The following is a 13038-nucleotide window of genomic DNA, read 5'->3' on the forward strand; positions in this document are numbered from 1 at the left end:
TTTGTATGTGACTAAGAATACACCTAGGAGGATGGAAAACAGCAGTGCCCCAACTGCAGGTTGCTCAAGTACGAGCTACCAGAATTGACGGAAACTCCTGGGTAGGTGTTGAAAAGTTTTCAGAAAGAACTGAGCAAAAGTGCGGTTGCCTCTGATATAAACCTGTTTGCTGTTGGGATGACTTGGAAAACTGAGAATTTGTACAGGCATATAGTTTTATGTTAAAGCTGAATCAATGTTGCTTGTCAAATAGGTTAGTTTTAACGTTAAGTCTCCCATAGATTTTCGGATACCACAAGGGTTCAACTTTGTGCAGCCTGTTTATGCAGTCAGTCTTTCTGATCTTCAAATTAAATGAGAAAATCCTTCAAAACTTACCCAGGTGAAATATTGTTCAGTTAAACTTTATTTTACACCAATATACATTGAAAATCCTCTGCTGCATAGCATATTAATAAACTTTGAATAAAAGTGTTTTTAATGTTTTGTCCCATTTATTTTTTTAAGATCACCAAACTAATTTTAACATTGGATATCGATAATCTGATTAAATTCATTCCGGGAAAGAAGTGATCTAAACCAACTTGACCTTATGTGAAAAAGTAGTTTTCCCACTTGTTAGAGCTGCCGTAGGAGGTCTTCCCCCACACCACAGCATAGCCTGCTGTGCTGCCCAATGTTCACCTTCTTTTTATTTCGGGCTCAGTCTAAACTTTTTTCTAGCTTACTTTTCATCATCAGTTTTCATCTGTTTTATTGTCTGAGCAGGTATCACTCGATAAATTGGCAGTTTTTATATAATGTTAGGTTGTTTCTGCAATCTCGAGCTTTCGACGGTACGTGCCGTGCAGAGGAGAGTGAGCAAGGTGCACACGAACGTAGTTGACACTGCTAAGACATTCATCTCAGCTCTGATTGGTTGTTGTTGACTGAGCGCAGTGCACCTTTGCAAATAACAGTAGGAAAACTGATAGGAACCAGAGCAGCTTGATAGAAAAATTTTTTTAACTGAGCTCTATTTCACAAGTTAACCCAGGCCAGTGAACCGAAATCAATAGTTTAACCATGAGGTCACAAAACAACCCAGAACAACATCTAAGACACTGCAGGTATCACTTGGCTTAGATTACTTGTCTTAGATTATTCAACCATAAGAAATAGACACTGGGCAAAAACAAGGCCAAAATTGACTGAAAAGAACATACCAAAAAAAAAAACAACTACAGGTAAAATGTTCTTTGGACAGACAAGACAAATGTGGAAGACAAAAGTCAAACATAGAGGCGGTAGTGTGATGGCTTGAGGATTCTTTAACCTGGACAACTTACAATAATTTATAGTATCATGAATTTTGCTATCTACCAAAAGATCCAGCAGGAGAATGTCCAGTCATCAGTAAAAGACCTTAAGTCCAAAATATATGTTGTGTAAAAATTTTATTCTAGCCTTGGTTTATGACTCTTTAAAATTATAGATCCCCAAAATTGTGTTAGAAACTTTGAAAACAACTCTACTCTTTTGTGGGTTCCACTAAGCTGTAACAGGCAGAATTTAACATATTTTATTTTGAAATGCAGTCCTGTGTAATTTCTTACCTCTCCCACAGCTTTGGACAGAATTTGGACAATTTTTTCATGGGGAGTTGCCACAACACTCTGACTATTGATCTCAATGATGCGGTGACCCACTCGTACACCGCCTCTTTCAGCAATACCACCACGCACAAGGCTACAAATCTGATAAATAGACAGTTGCAATAGTCAGTTAAAATTTAAAACACTACTTTAATTAAAAAGATAACAGACTGTAAAAACATTTTTTATATAAAAGAGTTAGTGCTACTCACAATGCCATTCTGGACACTGAATCCCAGTTGGTAGCGAATATCCGGCCGTCTAATGAGAACTGTAGTCACTGGAGGACATCTAATAATGTTCAACTTGATCCCAGATTGATTTTTTAGTCCCTATATAAAGGAAACCATGTAGAATGTATTATTTGTCAAAATGCACAAATCACTAAACAAAAATAATGAAAGAAATGTTAATAGTATTGTGATAGAAATTGGAAATCAGTATAGGATTAGCAAATTGCTCATGTTAGCTATAAAAAATGAAAACCACATGACCACACCCACTGAGCCTTTGCTTGATGTAAAGGGGGGGGGGGGGCAGTTCTTTATAAGTGTTTACATTTGCATACTTGATTAGCAACTATTTTCTCAAGGATTTTATATAAGATACTAATAATAGCACTGTAAAAGTCATCTTTGTCAACATTTGTTGTGCCATTACACATTGTTTTAAGTTATTTAATGTTTAATAACTAACCCTTAGTCTCTTAGGTATTGTCCAGTGAATATCAGCCCAAACAGCTATTTGGGTGTAGATATTGGGACAAGGAGCACTGGCATTCTTTTAACAGCAAACTCTGAACACATATGGAATAAATGAGTGACAACTTCTCCTCAAGTACAAGAATTTATAAACAGAAACAAATGAACATCCAGGGAAAACCATTGTAGAAAGTTGTTTATCTGAATTCTCTACTAGGCTAGTCAAACGTGAATAAACTACTAATCAAAATTTAGACAAAAAGAAGGTAAGGAACTATGTACACACAAAAGAAACAAAAAGGACAAAATAAGAATAGGTGAAATCCATCATTAGAAGGATTTAGTGTACTGTAATTCACTGCAGATCCAAGTTAGAGAACCAAAGTTCATCTTAAAGAATATGAAATGAGATCAAATTGACTTGACTAATTTAGATCAACATTTGATATGTTGTTCAACTCACAATGCAAATCTGAGTTATATAAAACATTATTTGAGTAAATAACATGTGAAAGAATAATTTGCTCAGTAAAAATCAATAATCTTCAGAATACTTGATTTCTATTGATGTAATTAATTCAATTCAATTTTATTTATAGCCCCTATTCACAACATCTCAAGGCACTTTACAAAGTCAAATTCAATCAAATCATACAGATTGGTCAAAAAGCAGCATTCACTCCTCATGAAAGACCGTAGAGCCACAGTGGACAGTCGTCTGCATTGCTTGACGGCTTTGTAGCAATCGCTCTTACTAAGCATGTATGAAGTGACAGTGGAGAGGAAAACTCCCCTTTATCAGGGAGGAAAACGTCTAGCAGAACCAGTCTCAGTGTGAACGCTCATCTGCCTCGACCGACTAGGGGTTAGAGAAGACAGAGCAGAGACACAAAAAGCACAGAATCCTTTCTATGTTATATAGTAATGGCTGATGCTCTGCCTCCCCTGGATGATGTCACAGCTAACAGAATGCCAAAACTGGCCTGGAGTTCTCCGGGAAATAATTAAGACTGGAACTGTGAGTGGATGGTCAACCGGAAATTGCATGTAGGGGCACTTCCTGTGACCATTGTTTACATTATCTTGAGTTTCATCCAAACGTTACACAAACACCATTAAATTGAAGTTAATCTGCCCTGTTAATGCTGTACTGACATTCATAGTTCTATCAAACTTTGGCGGAGCAAAGGAGGACAAGTGTTAAGTTTAAAACAAACAGTAGTTAAGATTTATTAGGATATTTGCAGTAAGTGATCCTAAAGGCAAATACTATTTGCACTAGTAGTGTTCTGCTAGCGGACATTTGGTGCTAATTTAAAATTGCTTTTAGGCTCCATTTGGTCATTATGAGGAACCGGACAACACAAACATCAATGACCCAATGGTGTATAAAACCTTTATGGAAATAAAGTTTATTACAACCATAAATCACACCCAAACACATCAGCAAAGTGTTGTTTCAAGAATTCTAGCGAATGTTAGGCCTGTTAGTGTGGCCAAGCTTTAAAACACAGTGAAAACACATCAAGTTAACCATTTTAAATGATTAATCCCCTATGACTCTCCCTATAATTTATCTGCCAAACCTCTGTCTTTGTCTGGTTGTGGCGACTGGGCATCCGGGTGCAGTGAATTACTCTATAGTGAAACTGGTTCCTCAGCCAGGGGGGAAAACAGCCATTGTTTGAAAAACCAGGCCTGGCAGGAATCTTCCACGGGTCTCCAATGGACGGCGCTCGGCCTTTTGAGCGTGGGGAACCCTGCATGGCAAAAGTGTTTCCTTAGGGTTGGATCCGACTGGGTTTCGAATACCCGCCATATATGCAGACAGAATCAAAGCTAAGTGCATCCTAGCCAGAAACAGGGCAGACGAGCAGGCTGCAGACGAGCAGGCTGCAAACGAGCAGGCTGCAGACGAGCAGGCTGCAGACGAGCAGGCTGCAGACGAACAGGCTGCAGACGAACAGGCTGCAGACGAACAGGCTGCAGCCGTAGGGTGCGATTACTTTCATCCATGTAATCTCTGCTCTGCTGTATGCCTTTGTGCCAGGCATCAAGGAGGTACAATTCTGTACTTTTCCAGCTGATAAGGAGTTAAGGCACCAGTGGGTCGTTGCTTCTCACACCCGGGTGTGTAGTCGGCATTTCAACCCGGAAGACCTCCAAGAGCCTGTATCAGATGGAGGACGATGACTTTTGAAAAGGGAAGCTGTTGCGGTCTAATTTAAGTGGAACAACTTGTCGCTTCCACTTCCAAGACAGAGGGTTAGGGAGAGAAGGCAAAGACTGCCATCGAAGGATGAAGACGACACTCCTTACATTGTCCTGATGGATGTGTCCAGGGAAAACGACTACGCGTTAGCTCCAGACCAGTTGTTGATCTGGTGTTGGAGGAATATCAGTCTCTCCGGGAGGAAATGCGACAGCTACGACAGCAGGTTGAGAGCCTAATGCTGAAGCAGAGGTCCGGCATTCGCCGTTTTGCTGCCTCAGACAAGAACATACGGTTCGTTACAAGGTAAGCCTATGTATGTGTGTAAAATAAAAGTCACAAGTATAACAAAATGAGAAAGCTCTTTTCACAGTAACATAACAGACTGGCAACATAACTGACAAACTGACAATTACAACCAGGCCAGCTGACAACTTTGCTAGGGCCCGGGACAACGCAGTCTTTTTGCCCCCCCCCCCCCCTCTACACCTGCCACCACCACACACACACACACACACACACACACACACACACCAAAAAAATCAACTTAACAGAGATTTCATGCCCTGGAAATCTCTGTATTTTATACTGGATATTTTCAACCCATCTATTGAATTTAGTGCACTAGTTGATCTTTTCTTCATAAGAGAACAGCCAGCAAGCACTGCAGCCAAAATATGGCCTATAATGACCTGCTGTATACCAGTCAGTCCCTAACATTTTTTTTCCCTTCCGTTGCAGGAAGTAGAATATGTTAGATACTTTGGGAATTCTCTGCCCTCTGAATCTCTGAGAACGGCTTCCTGTTTGCCATTAAACGGACAACATTCATTCGATCAGAATCAGTCAAGTTTGTTGGCCATAACGCGAGATCATTGAAATTAACACTGTGATCCATCTCCGAGCAACTATGCTGAGACTATCCAATCGGGCAGTAAGCCTGTCCACCTGCACTGTCTCTGTTATCGCTAGGGATGGCTCTCTCTGTCTCCTTCTCAAACACACGCTGCCCCCCCCCCAGCTCCCCGTGTGTGATACTGGGAATTTTTAATCGATCCGATCCGAAGTAAATACAGGGTGAGTATTGGCGCTATCGATACGATACCAATACTTTTGACATTTAAGCTTGATGTATCATGAAACTGTTGACCTTTCGGGTTTTGTGATTTTTATTTTATTCCGTCCGTCCGTCCGTCTTCTTCCGCTTATCCGGGGTCGGGTCGCGGGGGTAGCAGCTTCAGTAGGGAGGCCCAGACGTCCCTCTCCCCAGCCACTTGGGCCAGCTCCTCAGGAGGAATCCCAAGGCGTTCCCAGGCCAGCCGGGAGACATAGTCCCTCCAGCGTGTCCTGGGTCTTCCCCTGGGCCTCCTCCCGGTGGGACGTGCCCGGAACACCTCACCAGGGAGGCGTCCAGGAGGCATCCTGACCAGATGCCCGAGCCACCTCAACTGGCTCCTCTCGACGTGGAGGAGCAGCGGCTCTACTCTGAGTCCTCCCCGGATGACTGAGCTCCTCACCCTATCTCTAAGGGAGAGCCCAGACACACTACAGAAAAAACTCATTTCAGCCGCTTGTATCCGGGATCTCGTTCTTTCGGTCACGACCCAAAGCTCGTGACCATAGATGAGGGTAGGAACGTAGATCGACCGGTAAATCGAGAGCTTCGCCTTTTGGCTCAGCTCTCTCTTCACCACAACGGATCGGTACAGCGCCCGCTTCACAGCAGACGCTGCACCAATCCGCCTGTCGATCTCCCGCTCCATCTTCCCCTCATTCATGAACAAGACCCCAAGATACTTGAACTCCTCCACTAGGGGCAGCACATCCTCCCCAACCCGGAGAAGGCACTCTACCCTTTTCCGGTTCAAGACCATGGTCTCGGATTTGGAAGCACTGATCTTCATCCCGGCCGTTTCGCACTCGGCTGCAAACCGCTCCAGTGAGAGCTGTAGATCACGCCCTGATGAAGCCAATAGGACCACGTCATCCACAAATAGCAGAGACGCAATCCTAAGGCCACCAAAACGGATCCCCTCAACACCTTGGCTGCGCCTAGAAATTCTGTCCATAAAAGTTATGAACCGAATCGGTGACAAAGGGCAACCTTGGCGGAGTCCAACTCTCACCGGAAACGAGTCCGACTTACTGCCGGCAATGCGGACCAGACTCTGACACCGGTCGTACAGAGACCTGACAGCCCTTACTAAAGGGTACGGTACTCCATACTCCCGGAGTACCCCCCACAGGATCCCCCGGGGGACACGGTCGAATGCCTTCTCCAGAACCACAAAGCACATGTAGACTGGTTGGGCAAACTCCCATGCCCCCTCAAGAATCCTGCTGAGGGTATAGAGCTGGTCCAGTGTTCCACGGCCAGGACGAAAACCACACTGCTCTTCCTGAATCCGAGATTCGACTATCCGACGGACCCTCCTTTCCAGAACCCCTGAATAGACCTTACCAGGGAGGCTTAAGAGTGTGATTCCTCTGTAGTTGGAACACACCCTCCGGTCCCCCTTTTTAAATAGGGGGACCACCACCCCAGTCTGCCAATCCAGGGGAACTGCCCCCAATGTCCACGCAATGTTGCAGAGCCGCGTTAACCAACACAGCCCCACAACATCCAGAGCCTTAAGGTACTCAGGGCGAGTCTCATCCACCCCTGGGGCCTTGCCACCGAGGAGCTTTTTAACTACCTCGGCAACCTCAGCACCAGAGATGGGAGAACCCGACCCAGAGTCCTCAGGCTCTGCTTCCTCAATGGAAGACGTGCTTTATTATTACAATTAAATAATAATAATAATGTTATGTTCATAGCGTTTTTTTCCTAATCCACCTCTTATATCTTTCAATCCTAATGTAATTTTGTCTGTGTTGTGTGCACCTGGCTGTTACTTTAATCCTATAAATTTCCCCGTCGTGGGATAAATAAAGGATTAGCTAATGTTATCTCATCTTAAATAACACTTTTTAATAGAATATATGTACTGGGCTCTTTCAAGGTCTTAATTATATTTTCTGTATGGGCTCCAATAACATATGATAGATAATAACTACTTTCAATTAAATTCAATTCAATTTATTTATATAGCGCCAAATCATGAAACATGTCATCTCAAGGCACTTTACAAAATCAAGTTCAATCATATTATACAGATTGGGTCAGATTATACAGATTGGTCAAAAATGTCCTATATAAGGAAACCAGTTGATTGCATCAAAGTCCCGACAAGCAGCATTCACTCCTGGGGAACCGTAGAGCCACATGGAGAGTCGCCTGCATTGTGCATGGCTTTGCTGCAATCCCTCATACTGAGCAACCATGAAGCGACAGTGGGAAGAAAAACTCCCCATTAACGGGAAGGAAAACCTCCGACAGAACCGGGCTCAGTATGAACGGTCATCTGCCTCGACCGACTGGGGTTACAGAAGACAGAGCAGAGACACAACAAGAGAGACAAAAAAAGCACAGAAGCACACATTGATCTAGTAATCTGTTCTACATTAGATGGTAGTAGCGGGTGAGCCGTCTTCTCTGGATGATGTCACAGTTAACAGAACGCCAGACCAGGTGTACCTACTATGAAGAAAAAGAGAGAGAGCAAAAAGTTAAAAGCTGAAATGACAACAGTCATTTCAATGTAATACAATGCAAAACTGGAGAACAGTAGACTGAAGAACAGTAGAAATCAGTAGAGTGAGAAAATTAGACCCTGACTAGTCCTCCAGAAGCCTAGGCCTATCACATCACAACTATAGAGATAGCTCAGGGTAACATGAGCCACTCTAACTATAAGCTTTGTCAAAAAGGAAAGTTTTAAGATTATTCTTAAAAATAGATAGGGTGTCTGCCTCACGGACCAAAACTGGGAGTTGGTTCCACAGGAGAGGAGCCTGATAGCTAAAGGATCTGCCTCCCATTCTACTTTTAGAGACTCTAGGAACCACCAGCAGACCTGCAGTCTGAGAGCAAAGTGCTCTGTTAGGAACATACGGGGTAATCAGAGCTCTGATATATGATGGAGCTTGATTATTAAGGGCTTTATACATTAGAAGGAGAATTTTAAATTCTATTCTTGATTTAACAGGAAGCCAATGAAGGGAAGCTAAAATTGGAGAAATATGATCCCATACTTTGAAAGTTAACATGAACTGCTGCTGAAGATGACCACTCTTATCTACCTGGATGTTCTCTGGAGGACTGAAACGCCTCAGTTGGTGACGTCAGTCTTTGCGTCTGGTCTGTCGGAGCAATGAGAGAAGTTTCGTCTCCTCTTTCCATTTCTGTTGCTCGACGTTTTTTTCCACATGGTTTTTCACGTGCTTAGATAAATTTGTTGTGTTTCAACTGAATTTAACCGGCTTTTTACCAAAAAAACCCCAGCTTGATTTCATTTACGGTATTAACAAATAGCCAAACGGCGCTTCTTTCCGTCTTTATGTTTTTCTGCTCCAGCATTCTCTCTCTCTCTCTCTCTCTTACCGTCTGAGGAGCAGCACGTGGTTGTTTGTGAGTGGAGCTGAGTGGGCGGGCCAGGCTGAGCCCGCGTGCTGATTGGCTGGCGCCGCTGAGCCAGGTACTAGAGGGGAGGGGGAGCAGCAAAGTGCCGTGACACAGATTGGGAGACTTTGGTGAAGTTGCTGCAGTCAGCGCGCGCGCAGTTTTGCCCCCCTGTCCTTGTCCCGGGACAACTGACCCGTTTGTCCCTCCCTGTCGGCGGGCGTGATTACAACAGACAAACTGACAAACATAACTGACAACACAAATTATTGACATTTAATGTAACATAATTACCTGAAAGGGGTGGTCAACAACACACAAATAGCACAGTGTCTAGTCACTCTGTTTACTGTAACAAAATTCTAGGTTAGCCTTTGAACATAACCACCACTACTACTGAGAAGAGAACTGGATTTAATGGCTTACCACAGCAGAGCACTGAACAGACTGTGTGCAATTTTTGGTTTCCCTTCGCATTTATTGGCAACCAGTAGGGGGCGCCAGAAACCATTCATCACAGGGCAATTATGAAACATATTTTAGCAAGAATTTCATGTGTATATTGAATACCCGTTACATAAATAATAGTTCTTTTTTTGCCAGTGTCTCAGAAAGTGAAACTCATATTTATAATATAGAATCATTACATATAGTGATATATTGCAAGCCTTTGTTTCTTGTAATTTTTATGATTATGGCTTACAGTTAATGAATAAAATTCAGCGTCTCAGAAAATTAACATACTGTGAAAACGTTCATTATTGGAAACTCATTGTGTCTCACCCTAATCAGCTAATTAACTCAAAACTCCTGCAAAGGTTTCTTGAGCTTGTAAACAATCTCTAGAGCTCTTTCAATAGATGACACAATCATGGGGAACACTGTTGACTTGACAGATGTTCAGAAGGCGGTCATCGGCACCCTTCATAGGAAGGGTAAGCCAGAAAAGATCATTGCTGAAGAAGCTGGTTGTTCACAGGGTTCTGTGTCCAAGCATATCAACAGAAAATTGTGTGGAAGGAAGATGTGCAATAGCAAAAAAGGGGCACCATTTTGAAATCAATGTCCAGGAGTCTTGACAAAGAGAATAGGCATTTAAACTTATAATTCACTGCATCTTCAAACAGGAGGAGCTGCTTGTCTGTTCAAGTCAAGAGGGTGGACTGGGATTTTATCAAATGAGTCACGGTGCTGTATTTAATGGGGAAAGCCAAACAACAATGACGGCATCCCTGCAGGTCAACCAGGTCCTCTAGAGATGATCCCAGTTTGGGGAGACTAGGAGCTATAGCTGGGTCATGGTTGCTTCCCGCAGTGCTTTTGTCTGTCCAGGATCCGAAACTGTGATCCCGCTTCAGGGACAGATCAGAGGTAATGACAGCTGGAGATCAAAGAAAGAGGGTGGGCAGAGAGAGACCGAGCGGGGTAGATGTGGTGGTTAGCCTCGCCCTGCTATTGCACTCAGAAGGAGCAGCAGACAGAGCACTCAATCCAGCTGCAGAAGCAGCAGGTGGCTGGAACAGTTCTGGAGCTACAAGAGGAGGAAGATTAATGAATGATTTAACAGTCTTTTTAAGGGCTAAATTAAAGCGGCTTTTTTCAAAGCCACACGCAACCCTCTGAGGAGAATTACTTACTTCATCCCATGTCAACATTCATTTTTCTATCTCCTTCTTAATGATACTTAAGAAAAACTGTGGTCTGGAACATTATAAGATGCATGGCACTGCACCAATAACTCTTCCTCACTTCAATGTATCGGTCAATATTTTGTGGCGCAGCTCTGTGGTGCCTTCAGGAGAACGGGACATCTGAGTATCACCTGTAAACTTTCCTTTTCCTTTTCCTTTCATCTGTAAACATTCCTTTTCCTTTTCCTTTAATATTATCTTTTCTTTCCAATAGGTAAGGCAAGTTTATTTATATAGCACTTTTCAGTAACAGGACAATTCAAAGTGCTGTACATGAACCGAAAAACATTACAGACTGGAAAAAGAAAGAAATAAGCTAAGTAAATCCTTGACTAGACTTGTTTCATACATTAAGAAACATACAGAAAGACTTAATTGTTTCTATTAATAAGAAGTATATTCTAAGTATATTCTTGGGGATTTCTGATCTAAAGTAATTTTGCTCAACCTTTCAAAAGCTACACCTAGAATAACTTCTTTTGTTTCATTGTTTCAATGGAATAAGCTTCATCACAAAAAATTCAAAGCTTAATTTTTTTCCATTCATACATTCCCAAAGCTACAACTTAAGGTCTCTAATCTGACATTTCTAAACCACAGCTGAAATGGGACAACTGTTTCTATTCATAATTGTCACAATTTATCTCGATGAACCCAAACACAGCCATACACTGAGCCTTTTCTCTAGAGCTTTTATTGTAAAAAGTGAGTTGTGAAGATGGAGACTGTACCGGGCTGGAAACAGACGGATGTTGGTGGAGGCAGCGTGTGGGCGCAGGAGCCGAGGCACAGCTGGCAGAACAGCAGCGTGGAGCCGTAGAAGCGCTGGGGCCGGCAGACACGGAAAAAGCAGGAGGAGAGCTGGCAGGCACAAAGGAAGCAGGAAGAGAGCTGCCTGGCACAAGTAAGGTGAGTGAGGCATGGGTTGAAGAGGCAGGCGAACAAAGGAAGCACAGGCTGGCAGATGTAAGGCGAGGCAAGGACGAGGTTCGAATAATGACGATCCGGCAAGCAGGGGCAGACTGATGGGAGCTAGGGAGGATGGCATGTGAACCGAGTCAGTGCTTGATTAGGAACGGCAGGTGGAACTGAACAGAAAGTGAAGTGGAGAATTAAGTAACTGGGCTGGATGAGAGGTGGATAGTGCTGGAAAGTTCATGGGGAGACAGGCAGGCCAAAAACTGCACCATGACAATAGAATTTCACTGGAACGAGCATCATCAATAAAGATTCTAAGCTTAATTATTTCTATTCTTAAACCTAAAGCTTGAGGTCTCGGATCTGTTTTTTTCTGACACTACAGCTAAAACAGAAAACAGCAGTGATAGAAAAAACACAGTAGAGGCAGTGTGTTTGTGCCTGTGTGTTGTGGTGAAATGATGTGTGTGTGTGCGCATATGATTGTGTGTATGTGTGTGTGTGTAAGTGTATTGTTTACAATAACAATTTTGTGTAATAATATTTTTTTGCATGTCCCATTATAACTGCAAGCATAGTTTCATGTGATTTATAGTGTTTTTCTGCATTTTCTGTTCAATATTTGCTGCCCTCTGATTTGGCTGGTTTGGTTGGGAGGTTATAATTTTTCCTCTGTCACAGCGAGTTCAGTGAGGACGGTTTTTAAGTACCACAGACTTTTGGTCACAGCAAAATTATGTTTATATAGGTTAAAAGCTTTATGCTCTGAGAAGGTCTCCTCTTCTCTGCCACAGAAGGCAAGTCTGCTCCGCAAGTGCCAGCACACACACACACACACACACACACACACACACACACACACACACACACACACACACACACACACACACAGTGGCAAAAAAGTTTATAATTATTTCAAAATTCCAAGGCATCCAGTACAGATTTTCACATTTGATAACAGTTATCTGCAGACAGGTCAGCTGACAGCTTTGCTAGGGCCCGGGACAATGCAGTCTTTTTAGGGCCCCCCTCTACACCTGCCGCCACCACACACACACACACACACACCAAAAAAGTCAACTTAAAGGCATACTATGCAACATTTTAATTAATGTGTTCCATACCGTTTTGGATGATTAAATGAGTCATTTCAGGTCGAACAAAGATTTTCTCGGCCGCCCTGGTGGTCTGTAGGGGAATACCGTACTTGCAATTACAAGAGCACTCGGCCCGCACCCACAGGCTCAGAAGTCTCGTGCAAGACCGCAGAGTCGGTCTTGCTTTACGGCGAGAACTCCATGTATGTTTGCCCTGCCATTCACTATATGCACGCACGAAAGCAACAACAAAGAACCGCGTGTAAACGTCAAATAAACATGCA

The 13038-nt window shown here is 43.1% G+C and overlaps 1 protein-coding gene across 1 annotated transcript in view; it reads right to left on the bottom strand.

The window, feature by feature from the left end:
* The window catches only part of apba1a (amyloid beta (A4) precursor protein-binding, family A, member 1a), a 136643-nt gene that overhangs the window by 41799 nt on the left and 81806 nt on the right, over nt 1-13038 (bottom strand). The window contains exons 9-10 of the mRNA XM_036131004.1: nt 1847-1966; nt 1596-1736 (exon numbers count right to left, since the gene is read on the bottom strand). Of these exons, the coding sequence (XP_035986897.1) occupies nt 1596-1736; nt 1847-1966 (261 nt within the window). The remainder of the gene's footprint in view (nt 1-1595; nt 1737-1846; nt 1967-13038) is intronic.

The sequence above is a fragment of the Fundulus heteroclitus genome, unplaced genomic scaffold (genome assembly GCF_011125445.2).
Source record: "Fundulus heteroclitus isolate FHET01 unplaced genomic scaffold, MU-UCD_Fhet_4.1 scaffold_40, whole genome shotgun sequence".
Classification (NCBI taxonomy): domain Eukaryota; kingdom Metazoa; phylum Chordata; class Actinopteri; order Cyprinodontiformes; family Fundulidae; genus Fundulus; species Fundulus heteroclitus.